The sequence below is a fragment of the Schistocerca serialis genome, chromosome 3 (assembly GCF_023864345.2).
Source record: "Schistocerca serialis cubense isolate TAMUIC-IGC-003099 chromosome 3, iqSchSeri2.2, whole genome shotgun sequence".
Lineage (NCBI taxonomy): Eukaryota > Metazoa > Arthropoda > Insecta > Orthoptera > Acrididae > Schistocerca > Schistocerca serialis.
Window position 1 is genome coordinate 852,070,794 of NC_064640.1, and position 22,068 is coordinate 852,092,861.

At 40.4% G+C, this 22,068-nt stretch overlaps 1 protein-coding gene across 1 annotated transcript in view; it reads right to left on the reverse strand.

Moving 5' to 3' along the window:
* Positions 1 to 22,068, reverse strand: part of LOC126471264 (unconventional myosin-Va-like) — a 170,613-nt gene that overhangs the window by 115,316 nt on the left and 33,229 nt on the right. Inside the window, exon 7 of the mRNA XM_050099382.1 lies at positions 5,268 to 5,390. Coding sequence (XP_049955339.1) covers positions 5,268 to 5,390 — 123 coding nt within the window. The remainder of the gene's footprint in view (positions 1 to 5,267; positions 5,391 to 22,068) is intronic.

The following is a 22,068-nucleotide window of genomic DNA, read 5'->3' on the forward strand; positions in this document are numbered from 1 at the left end:
GTGGGGGACATGCAGCAGCTGAACTATTACTTGGTCTGGTGCCTGGAGCAATGCCATTTCCTCATCCCTAACTGCAGTTTGCCCCAATTACTGTTTTATCTGCTGACAACTGTACTAACTTTTCTCTCAAAAAATGAACTGCCTTAAGCTCCAAACTGCACCATGCGTGACTGCCATTGCAACACCTTTACTCCTCACCCACACACAATACACAAAGGCAAAGTATAAATATGCAACAGTTCACAACCTGAAAAAATAAATAAATTACAAACTACACCTTATCATTAACACTACACTCCATATACAGCCTTGCAACATGGCCATATTGTAGGACATAAAGCAAGTTACATATACTCACTCAGCCCACACTGCAGAATTCCCGAGCAGATTACTTTGTGAATATCTAACATCCTCCATACACTGAGCCTTACCATTGTCCTGAAACTCAGACACATTATCCAGTTGCTCTGACCTAAAACAAATAACTTCAAGTTATGGTGATAGTTACTGCTAGATCCCATGTCTGTCACACACAACAAAGATAACCAATAGTTCTCTCATTCCCCTTACTGTGCTGACACTGTAGGCAGTGGTCCAGACATCATGCTGCTTGGACAATGCACCATCTGGTGCCTATTGGAGACGCCACCAATTCTGGTGCCAAATATAGCCAAGCTTGAGATGGGGGGCTACTACAATGTAAGGATGGCAGACAGCAAATGGTTGAGGCAAGGTAGCAGGCTGGTGAAGGTTCAGAAAGAGGTGGCTGCCAAAATTAATATTGTATTTTGCACTATTACGTTAGCACTGCATCAGTGCAAGGAGGCGACCATGCCCTCACTTCATGGGAAGAGGGCAGGTGGTCAGCAGGATGACAGCAAGCAATTGGCCAGCTGGCTGCAACCCACTCACACACAGCTATGCTGACACCTGCAGTTGGTTCTTGGCATATGACTGTCACAAGAGCCACAAACAACAGGTGTCAGTGGTGAATGAAGGTGAACAGGAGTCTTGCAGACGTAGCCAATGAGTGACCATGCCCAATGGCTGCTGCTTGCAGGAACCAATTGCTCCCGGGACAAGAGTCCAGCTGCTGCCCATTGTACAACAATATGTGCAACTACAGTGACCTTATTTTTCTGCCATGGAATATGCCTCTCCAGTGTGAAAGAGCAATAGATACAGGGCACAATGAAACCTTTAGGCTGACTCAATGCAATAAATTTTATTACCCAGCTGGAATAGTGCCATCCTTTCTACACAAAAAGGGGTAAAGGGGTGTGGTAGATGGGGGTAGGGCAAGAGAAAGGGGAAGGGGGAGGGTGAGGGCGAGGGCGTGAGAAAGTGGGAGGGGGAGGGGGAGGGTGAGGGCGAGAGAAAGAGGGAGGCGGAGGGCAAGAGAAAGGGGGGGGGGGAGAGGGAGGGGGAGAGTTGGGCAGATCATGTAACCATTGTGGGGGCATACCCCTCCTACTCAATAGCTGAAGTACAGGACTAGTTTCTTATGATCTTCCAAGATTCCTGCTGCAACACCTGTGAAGGCAACTTTTTAACTATAGAAGGAGAAACCACTCCGGACCACAGGAGGGCTGCCACTGAAGAGGAGACAGACTTCAAGAATACAGTCTTCAGTGTTACCCAGCAGCAGTTTTTGGTTACACGGATATGCATTTTCAGACTGCTTTTATTTTGCTGATTGCTTTCTTTCATGGTAAATATTTTTTCTTCCGGAAGGCTTATTCTTCCCCTCCCTGCTCCTGTGGAATTCTTACCCATACATATCTATAGGTACTAAGGTGCTGCAAAACTTTTTTTTGTCTTTTGGTAATGATAAACTAGCACTGCAATTTAACAGCTATGGTACTGCAGACACTGTTAGACACCATATCATTCTTTCTAAATTTTGAATATCTGCAAAGGGTAAACAGTTAGATGGGATTGAATATGGATATATGGCATTCACAACTAAGAATATTATAAACAAAAAATAGTCTAAACCCACGTAGCTAACAAAATTTCAGCTGTCATCCTTAGGGAATTGATTGGATGTCGTATCATTCAACCATCTTGCTGATCAGTGATATCATGCACAAAATACTGGATAGTGAGGAATAGTATAGGTCAGGGAGAAACTGTGGGAAATGTCACTGTCAAAGCTATCGAGGTGGTCAGTCAGGAAATGGAACACTACTCTCAAAGAGCTCTCCAGGACTAATTAATTTTTCCATTGGACTACAAAAACATCATGCTGCTGAGAGGAATTAAAATGAAGAAGGCTAATTGTGGTACCTTTGTCAGTGTAGAAAATTCAACACATTACATGGTTTATAGACGTCTAACAATTTCTCTAAAAGGTTCAGTAGCTATGAAACATTGCAAGAGCAGCAATTTGCTCTCATTTCTCCATACCTGTTTCTGAGGTTCACTTCTTTCCAGGAGCTTGGCCTGTATTCTACGAATAAAGCTGACAGGAACACATTCTTCAGATTCATCAATGGTTGTATACAGATTGAGTATTTTGATTATCTGAAAAACATGTGTAGCAGTTCGAACCATAGAAAATAAAATGCAGTAATAACTACAGCAGAAATATTCATCCAATTAATAGCTATACTACTACTACTACTACTGCTGCTGCTGCTGCTGCTGCTGCTGCTGTTGCAACATTACATTTGTAAGGATGTCAAATTTCTCCTAACTTCAGTATCTGATAAAATGGAGACAGACAAAGCTGTTTCTCAAAGAAGAATTTCAGAAGGAAGAACTAATTGTACATACAAATAGTACATAATTCAGAGACAACAGCTGATACTCATTAAGACTTCAAGCACATAAAATTCTGATGATATTCTGTCTGGAAGTATCATGTCACCATATCTGACATAACAAATGCCAACAGATTTGTGTTCTGACACTGACAATGGCAGATATCATTAGCCATGAAAGCCCCATGCCTTTGTCGCAGGAGGAGACAATTCCATTTACTAGTATAGATGGATGCCTGCAGTGTTGTGTATGCCACGAAGTATTTAATTTTGCCAATATGTATACCATACAACATGACTGTACGAAGACATCCTGAAAAGCAATGCCTCTGAATTTTCTACATGAAAACCCTAAGATTCTTAAATAAAACAAATATTCTTAGCAGTCTGTATCTCTATTCTCAGTATAGTCATCCTGGTAACACATTTCTCCCCGAGACGACAATTTCTTGGTACAGGCATTGCAGAATATTTGACCTGGTTAATGGACTCAGAACCTCACCTCGGCTTGTACCTCTTTTTCATTGTCAAAGTAACATATTTGAAGGTGTTCTTTAAGTTTTGGAAAAATGAAAACTTGATTGTGCCAAGTTGGAATTGTATGGAGGATGATAATGACAGTGAACCAAAGGTGGACGATTGTTGCAGATGTCACAATGCTAATTTGTGATGTACCTTTGTCATACTAAAGGAGCAGCATGTGTGGACAAACTCTTCTAATCCAGAATCTGATTTTAGCATGCTGTTTCTAATCCACTGACATAATTACATTACTCACCACCATGTTACATGCTATAATTCAGAGACCTCTCATGGCAGAGGGCTGCAAATGTATAGAAATGAAGAATAAATATGTAGAATGTTAATAACATGTGCTTTATTTAAAATGCATTACGAATTTATGTATAAAAAACTTGGAGGCATAACTTTTCAGCACACCCTTGTACATGCTCCCACGCAGGGCATTAGGAGCAGATAGAGGGCAAAATACTCAGAGATCTAACAGACTTAAAAGCAAAATATCAAGAGTGTTACATCTGAAAAAAAAGTTTATTGTAGCAATAAGTCTGGTAGCAGATGCATAATATTTGTCTCCAAAGGAGTTGCAGAGAATTTTAGGAGTTTCCCTTCCCAACAAATTGCAACTCGCTGGAACTTGGACATGGCAACCATGGCAGGAGAAAGATATGGATGCAAAGTATGAGGACATACCTAACCACACCACAGTTAGCTTGATTGGTAACTTCTTGTTAATTACTTTCACATTTGTGACCAAGCTTTTCCTTTTGCCAAAGTGATAGGGAAAGAAGTGTAATATCTGAAAGATTTAAAATGTTTATCAGAGCTAGCATTCCTGGCAGACATGAAAATACATCTGAACAATTTAAAATGTTACTGCAGTGGATGGAAAATTAAATGGTTGATGTGCAAAACAAAATCTGAGTGTTCTTGGAAAACCTATGTTTGAGACACAAATGAGAAACTGCAATTTAACATTTTTGGGTCACCTGGGTTCTTTAAGATTACTAGTTTTACTGATTACCAAGTCAAGATAAATCAGTTAAGCATGTCTTTAAAAAGGGACTGCAGTAGCTCAATATTTTGGAAATGGAAATTAAATTATTCAACAATCCTTTCCTGGTTTCATTCCATGGTCTGTCACCATTACCAAAGTTAAAATATGTGAATCTAGTATTTCTAACTTCAATGAAAGAAAGATACCACAGCACACTGACTTTGTCCTAGTGGGATTTTTCATTACAGCAAAAATGTTTCACAACCTATACAAAAATATGGTCATGATCATGTGCATGTTTGGGTATATATAAACTAATGTGATCACTTTTTTTGTCCATAGCAAGAGTAAAAAGCAAAGAAGGGAGTTTTCTTTATGATGTTACAATGAATCTTCCACAGTAACACTGCAAACACTTTGACTCTCAATATTTCCTCTGAATATGGAAAAGCCTCAAACTTCAGAAGCCTAATGAACATATTACATACTATTAATAGAGTTCCTTATTATTTATTTCCTTTGCTTCCTGCATTTTTTAGTTAATGTAACATTCCAAATTTGTTGTTGGCAATAACATAATGTGCACCATTTATAGTTGTCAGATTACAATATGCTGCCGTGCAGGCTAATTCAATTCCTCACTGACACCAACACTGGTTGGAGCAATCCGCAAATTATTACAAGCACATAAGTTGGAACAACCTGTTCTAGCTGCAGAGAATTACATCATCAGTTGCTGTATAATATACATATGAAGCACCAAGAAATGCTAATTACTTTAATGAAAAAACAACTGTAGCTCACAAGTCTTTATAAATATGTTTCTTCCTAACCCATATGGTATACAAACCAGTCTTTAACATGAGTGGATGCATTACTATGTAAGAACCATCACAATGGGCAATCTAATCATGTGCAAAATTTAATAAATCAGTTATAACTGACACCAATTTGAAACAATGATACAGTTAATTTTGAATACATACCTGCAACATTGAAAGTTTATCACACATATTGCATACATGCTGAACATCTTCATCCAGCTTACGAGCCTGTAGCAAGTGGGCAGCCTGAATTATGGGCTGTAATGTGGTTGGCACATCAGTACACTGGAACAAATGTGATAATTAACCATTTAAAACACTGAATTTTGCTGCATTTAAAATTATTAAGAGAACAACAAGTACTATGTTTTGGTCTGTATTGAACAGCAGAATTGAATAGACAGCCACAAAAGAAATCTGAATTCTTCAGTTTACCAAATGTGGGCACTGATATAATCAAGTTATGTGTCATAAGTGGACTTCTGCTGGTGATCATTTGAGTGATAATGTGAAAGGGTCAAAAATGAAATCAGTGGTGAGGAGTAGAAAATTTAGGACAGGTCCTGTATGAAATTCCATGATCAAACACAGATGAATGATTTTAGTGTCACATGGACATCTTTGATTATTATTCACAAAAAAGGGGAGCACTCTACAACACAAATGTAGAGTGGGGTTCCTACAAATGATAGCTTTTCTCCTATAAAACTCTATTCCATGCAGGAGCACACACATCCACTTCACTGCATTATTAAATCACTTAACTCAGTCACAAATGGGAAACTGGGATGGCTGGTGCAGTTATTCCTACTCACTGAAATGAATGGCTACAGATGACAGTGATAGACCACCAATATGTTAGAAATATCAATAAACTGCCAAAACAACACTGATATTCATACATTGCTACTGTACCACTGATATTTTTCTAAAAAAAAATGTCTCTGAGCACTATGGGACTCAACTGCTGTGGTCATCAGTCCCCTAGAACTTAGAACTACTTAAACCTAACTAACCTAAGGACATCACACACATCCATGCCCGAGGCAGGATTCGAACCTGCGACCGTAGCAGTCGCACGGTTCCTGACTGTGCGCCTAGAACCGCGAGACCACCGCGGCCGGCTATTTTTCTCACCATACTGGCCTTTCATAATTATATTTGATACACATTTTTACTGGATACTGAATTAAATAATCACTGTTTTTCAGGTATCCCTGTTAGAGGGACTCGGTAAAATGAAGACTCATTAAGTACTGTTAATACCAGATTGATATGACACGTAATAATGATGATTAGAGATTGTTACATTCATAAAATGACCAGTAAATCTCAATGTGCAAAGCATGGTGTGCTCTGAAACATTTGTGCTTGCATCAGTGTTGTACTCTGTTGTTGGATCTTTCTTAATCTGTGTTACAGAACAGACAAACTTTCAATCTCCATGTCCTTTGGTGGGGTGCAGACTTCCAACAATGTCACCTACTCATACTTTCACTGCCCTTCAACCACTTTCCATGGATACTGAGAACAGTAGCACACAAAGAGCTAACCAACTTAGATTTCAAGTCATGATAACTGCCATTTGAAGTAGTAGTATTAGTAGTAGTAGTAGTAGTAGCGGCAGCAGCAGCAGATTTATACATCCGTAGATCTCTTATTACAAGGATATTGGACATGTAAAAGTATTTACAAGTTTAGAACAATTTAAAATAAGCTAATTAGTAGACACACACATTTCCAGACTTCTAGTTAGAGACAACCATTAGATTTACTCCTGGTATAGATTACTTTTTTTTACAATTAATTTGTTAAATAATGTAATGCTACACTGTTCAGTCACATCTCACTATCAGTCACTGCACATGGGCCATTTTCTGTACCGCAACTTCCCATTTGCTATCCTGAAAAACTGAATCAGCATTCCTCCATAAAGAGCGAGATATTGAGCTCAGAAAGAGGAAGAGACGTTACTACTGTGCCATGCATAGCTTGGGGATAAGTATTTCTAGAAAGGAAAAGAGAAGGAAAAAAACTAAGTGAAGGTGTTATGTGGAATGTGGAATGTTGTATGGTGTATGTTTTATCACCATCATCATCATCATCATCATCATCATCATCTATTTATTTATTTGTATAACTATTTTTTATCAAACCCCTACTCTATTTTAGCTAAGTAATCCTTCAATGTATAAAATATATTGTATAACAGGCACTTTTTAGATGTCTTTTTAAAGAAGTGTATTTCTGCAATTTCTTTAATCTCTTTTGGTAATTTATTGTACAGTTTTATTCCTCGGTAGAAAGTGCTGTTTTGAGTTTTATGTTTCTTTTCTTGGTAAATGTAAGTTGAGTCTATCTCTTGTTGCATGGCCATGGACAGAGCTGTTTGTGCAGTAATTACCAATGTTATTTTTGATGTGTACAATTGACTGGTAAATGAATTCACAAGGAGCAGTTAAAATCCCCAGTATTCTGAACAGAACTTTACAAGTTTGAAAATTGTGTTCATATTTTTTGCCTTTGTTCCCCAAAAAAGAATGCCATAGCTAAGAATTGAGTGTACATATGAATAATATGTAACTAAATGACACTGTATGTTACACACTGATGATAGGATTCTAAGGGCTGATGACATTCTGTTTGCAAGTACCTTTGTGTGTTCACACCACTTCAACTGAGAATCAATAGTCATTCCTAAAAATTTTACATTTATGACACAGTCTATAGAGGTAAAATCTACATTTAACATGGTCATTTTTCCTCTTCAAACTGAAATTCATGGCATTAGTTTTCTTCACGTTAAATGTCACTTTATTGCTTATTGACCAATCATAAACTTCCTTGAGAGTTTCATTTGATTTCTTGGCAAGGAGTTCTCTTGTTTTCTCCACGACTATAATATTACTGTCATCAGCGAAGACAATTTTTTCACCACGAGTAACACAAGTGGGAAAGTCATTGATGTGCTACCTTGTGTGAGACGACACTTCATCCAGTCCCAAACATGCTCAATGGGGGACAGATCCGGAGATCTTGCTGGCCAGGGTAGTTGACTTACACCTTCTAGAGCACGTTGGGTGGCACGGGATACATGCGGACGTGCATTGTCCTGTTGGAACAGCAAGTTCCCTTACCGGTCTAGCAATGGTAGAATGATGGGTTCGATGACGGTTTGGATGTACCGTGCACTATTCAGTGTCCCCTCGACGATCACCAGCAGTGTACGGCCAGTGTAGGAGATCGCTCCCCACACCATGATGCCAGGTGTTGGGCCTGTGTGCCTCGGTCGTATGCAGTCCTGATTGTGGCGCTCACCTGCACGGCGCCAAACACGCATACGACCATCATTGGCACCAAGGCAGAAGTGACTCTCATCGCTGAAGACGACACGTCTCCATTCGTCCCTCCATTCACGCCTGTCGCGACACCACTGGAGGCGGGCTGCACGATGTTGGGGCGTGAGCGGAAGACGGCCTAACGATGTGCAGGACCGTAGCCCAGCTTCATGGAGACGGTTGCGAATGGTCCTCGCCGATACCCCAGGAGCAACAGTGTCCCTAATTTGCTGGGAAGTGGCGATGCGGTCCCCTACAGCACTGCGTAGGATCCTACGGTCTTGGCGTGCATCCGTGCGTCGCTGCGGTCCGGTCCCAGGTCGACGGGTACGTGCACCTTCCACCGACCACTGGCGACAACATCGATGTACTGTGGAGACCTCACGCCCCACGTGTTGAGCAATTCGGCGGTACGTCCACCCGGCCTCCCGCATGCCCACTATACGCCCTCACTCAAAGTCCGTCAACTGCACATACGGTTCACGTCCACGCTGTCGCGGCATGCTACCAGTGTTAAAGACTGCGATGGAGCTCCGTATGCCACAGCAAACTGGCTGACACTGACGGCGGCGGTGCACAAATGCTGTGCAGCTAGCGCCATTCGACGGCCAACACCGCGGTTCCTGGTGTGTCCGCTGTGCTGTGCGTGTGATCATTGCTTGTACAGCCCTCTTGCAGTGTCCGGAGCAAGTATGGTGGGTCTGACACACCGGTGTCAATGTGTTCTTTTTTCCATTTCCAGGAGTGTAGTTTGCTAAGTGTTGTGGATCATTTATTACCTTATCGCACTCCCTTCGCAGTATGTTATTCTGCATTTGTTTGCCTCCCTCCATTTACTTTTTTAATAACATCCAAGTCTGTTTTGCTTTTATTCTCTGCATTATATATTATTTTATCATTAAATGACTTTTCTGCAGAAATCAGCACATTCTTGTAGGACCATTTTGTATCTGTGATAGAAATTTAAGAATTCTGGATCATTGCAAATCTTTTTGTTGGAACTGAGTTGTTTAAGAGTTTGGGAAGACTTCTTAATACCTGCTGTTATCCATCTGTTTTTGTGAGATGTTCATACAGACATGCATACTTTTGGAAATGCCTTTTCAAAGTTAAATTCAAACAATGTGGAGAATTTAGAGAATTTCATATTCACATTGGTTTCCTTCTGATAGATGTCATTTGTAGGCTTGGAGTTTAGGGAATGATTCGATGCCTGATTTTATTACTGTTATTTGACAGATATTGTCTGATAGTTTGAGATCTTTTACAGCTAAATCACATTTTTCCCTGTCCATATTTGTGGCCACATGGTCAATTACTGATGCAGTCATTGTAGTAACCCTTGTTGCACTATTGGCCAATAGGGACATGCCAAAACTCTGAAGGATGTTTATGAAGGTGCTGCTGGATTCATCTATGATATTAGTGTTGATGTTAATGTCCCCACACAGAATTACGTTGACCTTTGCACTTCAGGCTACTTCTAGAACTTCTGTTAATTTATTGAAAAAAATGTCCACACTACTACTGGGAGATCTATACTCACACAAAAGGATTAATTTCTTGGTGATATCAAGCCCTATTAATTCAGTAGATGATATTTCAAAGTGTTTGTCTTCACTTACTGGACTGAGGTCATGTCTTCATTTGAACTGTATTCCTTTTCTAATATAAATGCATGATCCTCCACCCCTTGAAGTAGTTGCCATTTCATACAATGATAATACTACATATTCGATTTCTGTGTCTCTACACCAGTGCTCAGTAATACAAACTACTGTGCAGTTCAAAGATTGGAGCTCAACTTCTAATAGTTGTATTTTAATTTTTATTGATTGCATGTTTTGATGGAGGATTCTTAAGTCTGTGAAATGCCCCATGTTACTCTTTCCAATGGTTTATTTTTCTTTGCGACATCTGGTACGTGTGAAATTTGAAGTGTTAAAATACGTCTTGTGAGTGATTGTTTCAGTATTTTTTAAACTGCTCGAGATAATCTCTATGAGGGGAACCTGGTGTCTGGATTTATCCTAAAAAAGACCTACTTTTCCTACCTATGACATCAGTTATTTGACCATGTTTGGCCCAAGATCAACTCCCTATACTTTCATGAATCAGCTGTATCAGTCTTCCCTTCCCAGTCCTGTTTAGGTGCAGGCCATGCCTAGTGAAACCCCATCTCTTGATAATCCCGATGGGCAGCAGAGAAACATGAGCAAAGTTGGTTGTCCTCAGAGCCATCCTTAACCCCACATTGATTCACCTCACAGCTCCATCAAGGTGTGGTTGATCATGAAGCAGGAACAGCTCAACAAAGTGTGCGTTGGTGCCATGAGTCAGGGAAGCTATCTTGTCCATGTCACCACCTATGTCATATGCCCCATCCCTGTCCAAACTGTTTCCCATCCCACCCACTATCACTACATGGTCCTCTTCTGTGAAGTCCCTACATAAAGACCCTAGGTCCTCTATCAAATGACATAGCCCTGCATTTGGATTAAAGATACTGGTGGCCTGGTACGCTGCCCCGAAACTTTCCTTTAGCTGAGGACCTACACCTCAACCATGGCTACTACCTAGCAGCAGCACTTTCTTCTTCCTAACACTTTGTACATTCCTAGGCTTCTTGGCCATGGTTGAAGTGTGCTGCATATTTCCTGCTCCTCATTCTACCTGAGGCTCTTCTCCATGTAACTCTGGTAGTGGTAGATGCCTGTTTTTGCTGTTGACGATAAAACTGTCAGATCATGTTCTCTTTCTTCCTATCCTCCTACCAGCTGCCACTTCCCATCCACCCTCATCCCCCTATCTCCCTTGATCCTTATGAATTCCCTCCTTGCTCCCTCCGACTGTGTCTGAAGGGCATAGATTTTCCTTTCCTGTTCCCCAATCAAAATGTTCCTACTGCATACTCTGCAGTTCCAGGAGAGAGCCTCTTCTGTTCTCCCAAAATTCTCCCCATTTCTATGTTTGCTGTTTACTTGTACATGAATAAACAAACATTGTCCTTTGGGCCACACTATTGTTTATGTCTAACATTATGACACAATTGGTGTTGAGTGTGATGTTCACTTCATCATGCTCAGTGTATTTGGTTTTTCTGTCAGTTCTCATGTCCATGCAAGCAGTGCTGAAATCTCTCCTTTAGGAAAAGGAGGCCCTTTCAGTTGCTACCACAAATTTGTCAGCCACACTGACTGTGTAGGTAGGCTTCTATGTTGTCAGCATAACCACTACCCTTTCCAATTATTGTGTTGGGTCTGAAGACAATTGGCTTATGAGAAGTGGCTTAGGTAACACCACTTTGTTTTTGGTGTCACCAGTGCAATCATGCTTAAGGCTTTGTTCACTTCTTGGATTTCCCCTCAAATTTACCATTTGTTGTTCCATCTTGTCCCACTCCAGGAACCATCATCACTTTCATTTGATGAAACGTGTAAGTGTGTAATTTCTCCAGTTATCACCAAAAGTGCATGCATGTAATTGCAGCACATGCTGAGTTCTATTGTTGACATAAATAACCCCATCAGTCCTACGGCCTCAGTTGCAAATATCAGTTTGTTACTGATGCTTGTCAGGATTCACATGCTGAGTCTACGGTCTGTGTTGCCACCATTCGATTGGCTCCAGAAAGGAGGGGCATCAACACAGACTACAGTCTGATAATCTATTTTTGGCTGAAGTGTTGAATATTAGTCAATCTTTTGAGGCATCTCATGCTGTTGGTGATTAGACTGAGGCTTGGTATGATGTCACCACAGCAACTTCTGTTCCTGGTTGTTTGACATCAGTTAGTTCTTGGGGGAAGAAGGAGGGGAGGGTGGAGTATACCAATCAGATTCCTTTCAGAGTATGCAGGCACAATAGCGCTTTTCTTAGCAATTGTATACAACCACTCACTTGACGAAAGGTCTGTTCCTAAAGACTGGAAATAAGCACAGGTCACACCAATATTCAAGAAAGGAAATAGGAGTAACCCACTGAACTACAGACCCATATCATTGACCTCAATTTGTAGTAGGATTTTGGAGCATATACTGTACTCTAACATTATGAATCACCTTTAAGAAAATGACTTATTGATACATAACCAACACGGATTCAGAAAATATTTTTTTTGTGCAATGCAGCTAGCTCTTTTTTCCCATGAAGTAATGAGGGCTGTTGACAAGGGATCTCAGATCGATTCCATATTCCTAGATTTCCACAAGGCTTTTGATACTGTTCCTCACAAGTGACTATTAATCAAATTGCATGTATATGGAGTATTGTCTCAGTGGTGTGACTGGATTCACGATTTACTCTCAAAGAGGTCACAGTTCGTAGTTATAGACAGTAAATCATCAAGTAGAACAGAAGTTATATCTGGTGTTCCACAAGGCAGTGTCATAGGCCCTCTGCTGTCCCTGATGTACATAAATTATCTAGGTGATAATCTGAGCAGCCCCTTAGACTGTTTGCAGATGATGCTGTAATTTACTATCTATTAAAATCATCAGACGATCAATTCCAATTACAAAATGATCTAGAGAGAATTTCTGTATGGTGGAAAAAGTGGCAATTGGCACTAAACAAAGAAAAGTGTGAGGTCATCCACATGGGTACTAAAAGAAATCTGATAAACTTTGGGTATATGATAAATCGCACAAATCTAAAGGCTGTCAATTCAACTAAATACCTAGGAATTACAAGTATGAGTAACTTAAATTGGAAAGACCACATAGATAATATTTTTGGGGAAGGCGAAACAAAGACTGCACTTTGTTGGCAGAATACTTAGAAGATGCGACAAACCAACTAAAGAGACAGCCTACATTACACTTGTTCATCCTCTGCTGGAATATTGCTGTGCAGTGTGGGATCCTTACCACGTGGCATTGACGGAGGACGTCGAAAAAGTGCAGAAAAGGGCAGCTTGTTTCGTGTTATTGCATAATAGGGGTGAAAGTGTCACCTGACATGATACATGAGTTGGGGTGGCAGTCACAGAAACAAAGGCAGTTTTCTTTATGGCAAGATCTATTTATGAAAGTTCAATCACCAACTTTCTCTTCTGAATGCGAAAATATTTTGTTGACAACCACATATGTAGAGAGGAATGATCATCATAATAAAATAAGAGAAATCAGAGCTCGAACAGAAAGATTTAGGTGTTCCTGTTTCCGATGCACCATTTGAGAGTGGAATGGTAGAAAAGTAGTATGAAAATGGTTCGATGAACCCTCTGCCAGGCACTTAAGTGTGAATTGCATAGTAACCATGTAGATGTAGATGGCAAGTTGCCCAGTGCCTAGGGCACATAGCCTTGACATGCTACATGAAACAGTGTGGGAAAGATGGGTGAGGTGGTTGGTTGTCATTTGTCACTGTCGATGAGGGTGCAGAAGCTGCGTGCAGTATATATAATATTTTGCATGCATCATTCCAAGCCCTCTTCTGCAGGTGTTAATTGTGCATCTCCAATGCTTATGACTTTTAACAAACTGTTTATTGAAGTGTGAGTAATAGACAAAGAGTTCAGGCAACAAGTGGACACACATATGCAGCTCTGACATTGCTGAACTTGTGTACCTATGTCAATTTGGTATGTTTGGCATTGTGTCTGTGTACTTAACATCTGGCGAGTTACAATTGAAAAACGTATTCTAGCTTTGAGGCACTTTACAGCTTGCACTGTGTATAAATCTGTGGTTCATTCCTTAACTCTTCTGGTAGTGGATGATGCTGGTGCCAACAATTTATTTGGTCTGGATGCTTTCCATGTTTCTGGTTTTTTATTGTAGGTGCAGTGCACCTTGCTTCTGATGAGGTCCCTTTAGCAGCAGTCAGATTCGCAGATTCTGAGTTCACATTTTTTTATGTTTTAGGTTGTGCCACTAATTTTGCAGCCCACATTACCTTGAAACCTACTGTGCAGCCACATTTTTACATGCGTGCCCTATTCCTGTAGCTTCGAACAAACAAATGAAATCAGAATTGTATAGGCTGATGATTTTGGGGTCTTACAGCCTATTACAACAAATATGTGGCCTACCCTAACTGTCTGCTAAAAATTCAAATGGTGAGTAGCGCCTCTGCAGTGACTATAAAGTTTCCGATAACACTCACACTATTATTGACACTCACCCTTTGCCCCATCAGGATGAGTTGTTGGCCAGACTTATAGGAGGCTAGTTAATTGCTAAAACTGAATTATCTGAAACCTATTTACAGGTTGCATTGGATGAGGATCCAAAAAGGCTCCTTGTGACTGGGGTGCCCTTTGGGATATACCAAAATCAGTGCCTCCCATTTGGTGTGGCTGGCACACCTGTGATTTTTTCAGCATTTTTGGAACAATTGATGATGTCTGTTCTGGCATGCATCAACTATCCTGATGATATTGTCATGACGGGTGCATCCAAGGAAGAGCATTTATGCAACTTATGCTACTTGGTCATGGCCTTACATACTGCAGCCATCAATTGTGTATTTGGGGTTTGAGTTCTCTCAGGATAACATAAAGCAGGGTTGATCAAGATTTCAGCTCCCAGGCCATGCCCAGACACAAGGGCCAAAGTGCTCAGCCTCCCTTCATGTTTCCCCTATTGCCATGATACACTGTCTCAGTGCAAGGTGGGAGAAGAGGGGAAAACGGAACACACCTCATTTAAATGGCAGTGCAAGCACACTGCATACTACATGGTTTTATATTTCACATTTACCAACAACATAGCTAACAAAAAAACAAATTTTCGGTATTATTTAATTATTTTTGGCTCATTGAAGACATAATTTTTATCTGGTAGCAACTGTTGGTATATGGACAGATGCAGACAATTTCACAGTTTTGCACTCAAGTTGCCACATAATTGTGACTTATTTAGTTTCATAGTCAAAAAAATGTTTTTCACACAAATATGATGATTGAAGCATTGTAGCACTTTTGTAATCTCATTATGATGACTTTGAAACTCTACCTGGTGAAATATAGACATTCTGGACAGTTTTAATGCAGAAAGATTTGTAATGAAAACTAGAATTACAAGGCAGTTCGATCAATCGCATCTGTATAAGATTAGGGGCACTTTCAACTGAAACAAAGGGTCTAAGAAATAGATGTACAATTGACAGTGTCCTCAAAATCTTTATAAAACTATCCTTGTAATTCTTGCAAGGCCACAATGGATTCCTCAAACCTTGTAATTTCTTCAATGCTAGTCAGCTTATGGAACTGGACCGTCTTTGCCAGAATGTATCCCTTCTACAACATGATTTTCTTTTCAAATGCATCCACATAAAATCAGAAAGAAGTGTGGATAGTGTGCAGTCGAGTCTACTTCAAATGCAAAGTCTGTACTCCATTGTGGATGTTCAAATTTTCATTCCTGATCTCCTTTTTCCTTCATAAATTCAATAATAGTGACTTTTATGTCAAGAAATCATTCCAGGCATGCCCCTTGACTTAATGAATGTACTTTCAGTAATATATGAAATCTCTGCACCCTTTGTTGAGGCCGGCTGTGGTGGCCGTGTGGTTCTAGGCGCTGCAGTTCAGAACCGCGGGACTGCTACGGTCGCAGGTTCAAATCCTACCTCAGGCATTGATGTGTGTGATGTCCTTAGGTTAGTTAGGTTTAAGTAGTTCTAAGTTCTAGGGGACTGATGACCTAAGATGTTAAGTCCCATAGTGCTCAGAGCCATTTGCACCCTTTGTTCAGTTCTATTGATTTCTATTGCAACTGACAATGGAATAATGTGTGTGACTTCAGAAATTTTGCTGGTCATACCAGCAATTTCTTTAGGCACTCCCGGCCTGCAAATGCTATTTGACTTACAGAGCAATGAATCCCATCTGTATCATCACAGTTTTTTGCTCTTTCATCGTCAACTAAACCTTCAAATTCTTGTTGCATAGTATTGTAATTTCGATTCATAGCAAATATACAGTACCTGTCACTTATGCGAACTGAGAATTCTCATCCCTCTATTCTGTCATTCCTATTCACTTTAAAAGATTGCAGTGATAGATTGCTAGACTGCCTCTTTTTGTAAAACAACCAGTAGACCTTTGAACATCCTTCCATACCATCAACAAACAGCAAAGGTTAAACAGCACTGACAGTGCAATTCTGCCAAACTCAGAAAGTTGTGCCAACTGAAAAATGCTGCACCACACTAGTAAATGAAATGTCACAACTTTCCCTGTATGTCCAAGGAGGACTGAGCAAAGCCAAGTGACAGGCTGGGCCTTGTCCTGCCCGCAGTCCACAACCGTTGCATGCGTGAAGTTTGGCACAATGTGGCTGGCCCTGTCGTAAAGCCTTCATGTCAGCATGTTGCTGTCACAGCTATTTGCCTCACCCTTCCAATGTCAAAGAACACCCAACTGCTTTTAGGGAAAATTGCTTACTACCATAAATTCATTCTGGCTGTGCCCACAGCGGACCATCCCCTCCACAAATTTCACCACAAGGACATTTCTTTTCAATGAACATCAGCCTGGCAGCATGCATTAATGCTTCTGAAATGTACGCTGCATTCTTCTCCTGGCATCCTGGCCACCAAATGGTCTTGGCTACAGGCTCCTCTAAGTATGGCCTGATGGTTGTGAGGATGGTTCTTAATGTCTGATAGTTGACATGTCAAAAACGCTCAATTCCACTCAGCAGCACTACTGCCTAGTTGAGGAGGAGGCATTGCTATCATCTATACCCTCAAAAAGTTTGATGTATTCTTGTATGGATCTAAGTTCCACCTCATTACTTTCCACAAGCCAATGGTTCTGTGGTTTAGTCCTTCTGCTTTGTACTTTGACAAAGCAGCAGATTGTCTCCAGTGTGGGGCCTTGTTTCTGTCTCACTACAACTATGAAATACATTTTTGGCCTACTGCACAGTATGTCAATGTCAATGCACTGTCCCTGATTCTGACAGGGCCATACCCTACTTTTGATCAGGAAGAGTGCCTTTGTTTTCATTTAGATGTTGAGGCATAATGTATAGTGGAAGGGTTTCCTATTGCAGGCTTCTGGATTGCAGCTGCTGTTGCTGTCAACCTGACTTTGCACCAAGTTGTTCAACTTGGTTGGCCAGACAGGTCTTTGGGCAGGACTTCTGATTTTCTATGTAGCTATTCTGTCCTTTGTCACCACCTTCCAGTGTGTAATGGTGGTTTTCTCTTAGCAAATGATGGGCTGTCATCCAGGGTTGTGATTTCAATGGCTGTAGAGTATGGTGTGCTTCAGTTCCTACAGCTGGGAAAGTGGAGGGCTCTATTATACCAAGTCACTGATCCATCGACACATCTTCTGGCCTGGCATTGACGAAGACATCGTGTGTCTTGTCACGGCCTGCTGTCAGTGTGCAACCCATCAGGTGGTAAAGCTCTCTTCCTGGCCTAGGTGGTTAGTGACTTCAGCATTGGTGCAGTTCTGCCACTCTGAGGACCCAGATGTCTAGATGCTACCAACACCATTCTCACCGGCCATCACTTATGGCACTTTGCAAGAGGTGGCCACTGCACATGTCAGGGGCCATGTCACTTCCACCTTTACTCATCAGTTCCAGGCCAGAATCTCCTCCCACATCCACCAGCATCTCCGATGATCACCACATAGGTCATGGTTGTATCATCATTTGCCCCAATTCCGTCATCAGACGAGTGCCCTTTTGGTAAGGGGGAGGGGTGCTATAATCCTGTACATATGGATATGATCCATGTTACCAGGTTACCAGTGCACTACACTCATACTCTACCAATGGCATCTGTGCGAGATGGCCATCAGAGGCTGCCCGTAATTTGGGCATATGGTATGGCACATACTGCATCTGCTGGAGATCTCCTCCATATAAGGACAGCACAGCAGGTGCTCATCCTCAGATTATGTTCTACTGTTTATTGTACCATTTGTGTGTTTGCTGTTTACTTGTATGTGGATAAACTAACTTCGTTCTTTGTGGCAGCACAACAGACATGTAACAGCCAATCATCACAACTGTAGATAGAATGATATGGCATCTACACAATATTATTGAAACACATATGAAGATATATAAAATGATGAGACAGAGTGTCATTGTATGGTAACTGTTATATTTGACAAAAAATAATGATGAAATTGATTTTAATGTTCTAATCTAACATCTGCATAAATGAACCTTAATTTGAAATGAGAATGAAAACTGTTTTGTCATTCAAAACTAAGGTGGTATTCTATATCATACGTTTATTGATTTAAACTATCCATTTTCCTTTTTTCTTAAAGTTATGTAAAATGTTGCAGCACACATCTTAATGCATTATTTTCTTTTAAGAGATGTTGTGCAAGGTTGAACCCATCTTCCATAGTGTCCATCTTCTCTGGTGTTCTGACAACCTAACTGCCACAGATCTGCTTGACTGACCACTTATACTTTTCCAATATGTTTGCAGTTGATTTTGTGCACACTGATCTGCTCTTAATATTTCATTGTGTCTTTAATTTAAAATAATGATTAAGTTATGGATATTGTTTGGAAATCAGATTTGGATAATGGAACCAGTGAGAGGTGACACACCAAAGGAACTGAAAGCTGCTTACTTGTGACTGGATGGTACCATCCTGCACAGGTCACAGTAGAAGTAGCTGTTTTTCTGTAAGTGATAAATAGACCTTTAATTGTGTTAATGGGAGATCCTTCTATGAAACATTTGCCAGAACCCAATTAAAAAGTGCTGCTGCCAATAGTGACGCTATTTTGTGTGGTAAAATTAATACAATTATCAAGTTCAAGAGGAAACTTGTGTCCAGCGATGTTATCACTAACAAAGTCAAAAAATAAAAATGCCTAAATAATTCTAAATTTCACAATCTGTATGAAGATCCAACTGCAGCTTCTAACAACCAAGAGGAACAAAACACTATAAAATCATGTGAAAATTTCAGTTCAGAAACCAGCAGCTGGACACTTGTAAATATGACTCCAATGGCTCCTAGATGTTTTGGTTTACCTATGTTACATACGTATGACAGCCAGTAGTGTCCAGTTTCTCTGCTTCTTGTTGATTACTATGGAAGAAACTAGATTACATCACAACAAGAAAACAAAACTTAATCTAATATTTGGCATCAGAAATTCCTCAGCTCTTGTAGCTAAAATTCAAACAATATTGGCTTTAACTACACTGCCTGACAAAAAGTCACTTAATAGCCATGGTCAGATATCAATTTACTTTCATATACATATGCACAATTGTTGAGTAAGTAATGATTAGAGTTGCAGGTAGTCCATTACTGTTGTTTGAATTAATTGTTGTTACCAAGCCTGGTAGGATATATAAGGAGCATGGACAGTGTAAGATGTTGAATGATCACTGTGAAGAACGTGGAGGTGCCACATACTCTTTTTAGACAGTGTTATCAGCACCTGACAGAGTTTGAAAGGGGCCTCATTGTGGGTCTTCAATTGGCTGCCTCATCAGATTGTGCAATATCCAGATCTGATGGCATTTGTATGTGACAGTGACTATGTTTGACTGTATGGGAGTGTTAGGGCTCATATACTTATTGTTAATGTTTCGGTGAAATGCACCTAACCACCGCATAGAGGGACTGTCATAGTTTGCACTAACAACACTGTAACCCCTTCTGACTTACATCTGCCTTCCGAGAACAAATAATGAACTCTTGCTACATTCTGTGTCATTCCATACCATTGGTCAGAAACCATCAGCAGTTTCACCAGAGAATTACCATCCCATGAGGTGGTCATGGTACGGCCAGGAAGAATACATTGCTAATTAATTATGTCACATTGTCTTTGTTGATGAAGTGAAGTTTGTACTACCCTGGATAACCATCATTGGTGAGTACAATGCCAGTCTGGGAGAGTTCCCATTCTTTCATGGTTTTGTAGTGGCACAAGGTGTTACTCCTGGCATTATGGAGTGTAAAGCCATTGGGTGTAACTCCAGGTAACAGGTTATACTGACACAGAAAACTCTGAAAGACAATGGTACATCACAGGAATTCTGTGTGTTACCTCTCATGCAAGAAGATTATGGTACCATTTTTCAACAGGATAATGGTCATTCACACATGATGTGTATCTATGAACTGTCTGCATGATGTTGAGGTTTGCCGGTGGCTAACAAAATCCCCAGAACTGCCCCTGATGGAATATGTGTGGAATCAGCTTTGATCTCAACTAACATCCCATGCTGGCATGCAGTATATTAAGGACTAGTTACAACAGTTGTGGGCCAACTTGTCTCAGGAGAGGTCACAAACTCCTTATGACACCTTTTCCAACCAAAGAAGTGCATACGTCCATCTCAGAGGGGTGCAACATCATACTGATAAGTGGACTCCTACTATTAAGCTCTTTGTAAATTTGATTCAGTTTTGTAACCACTGCTGTAACATCACGCAACTTCTCAAACTGTGAAGTTTATTTTTTTCCCCTTCTTGCAGGTTCACTTTCTTTGTCAGGTAGGGTAGTTTCATTTAACATCACTAGCTTGTATACAAATACTCCCACTGATGAGTGTAAAAACAAATCGAGATACCTTTTGCATATACCTAAGCTGAATTCCATAGTGCTACACATCAATAATTACCACTGAAACATATGCAAAACAGAATTATTTTCTGTTTGAGAACACTTACTACAGACCATCTAATGACATAGCTATGGATTTCTTTTATTAGTCCTAACTACATGGTGTTTTACAAACAAATTGAACAAGCGCTCTTCCTGTGAAAGCAACAATGAGCTGAAAAATTAAATACTGGATCAGGTATGTTGGCGATGTGAAGTGTTTATGGAATGGTATCACTAGATAAATGCATTCCTACAACATTTAAAGTCACAATACAAGGTGTACAACTTTGCTTCCAATGTTTGACAATAGGTAGCGACAATAGTAACTAGCAGTCGAAACAGACAGATCGCAGACAACACGCAGTTAGCTTGGACCTCAGTCAACATAAACTCAGTCAAACATTAGTCAATTTTTGTCTGCATCATGAAGTTGTACTTGATTGAAAATGTCATTTTGTGAGCCTAATTCTCATGATTTGTGGGAGGTGTTACTGTTTTGTTTCAATATGAAGAAAACAGTGGTTGAGTCTCATTGAATGCTCTCAAGTAAGAATGGTAAGGATGCTATTAGTGAAAGAATGTGTCTTGAGTGGTTTCAGTGCATCAAGAAAAGTGATTTTAATGCCATTGACTGGCATAGTGGTGGAAGAGAGAATGTTTTTGAAGATGCAGAATTGGAAACATTGCTGAGTAAAGACTCGTGTCAAACTCAAGAAGAATTGGCACAATTAGTGGGAGTGACACATCTAGCAATTTAAAAACTTCTCAAGGCTATGGGCATGATTCAGAAAGAAGGAAGTTGGGTCCCATGTGAGCTGAAACCAAGAGACGTTTAATGGTGTTTGTGGGTTTGTGAACAGTTTCTTTAAAGGCAAAAACAGAATGGATTTCTGCATCATATTGTGACCAGGGACGAAAAATGGGTTCATTACGATAACCCTAAATGCAAAAAATCATGGGGATATCCTGGCCATGCTTCCACATTGATGGCCAAACTGAATATTCATGGCTCCAAAATAATGCTTTGCATTTGGTGGGACCAGCTTGGCATCGTGTACTATG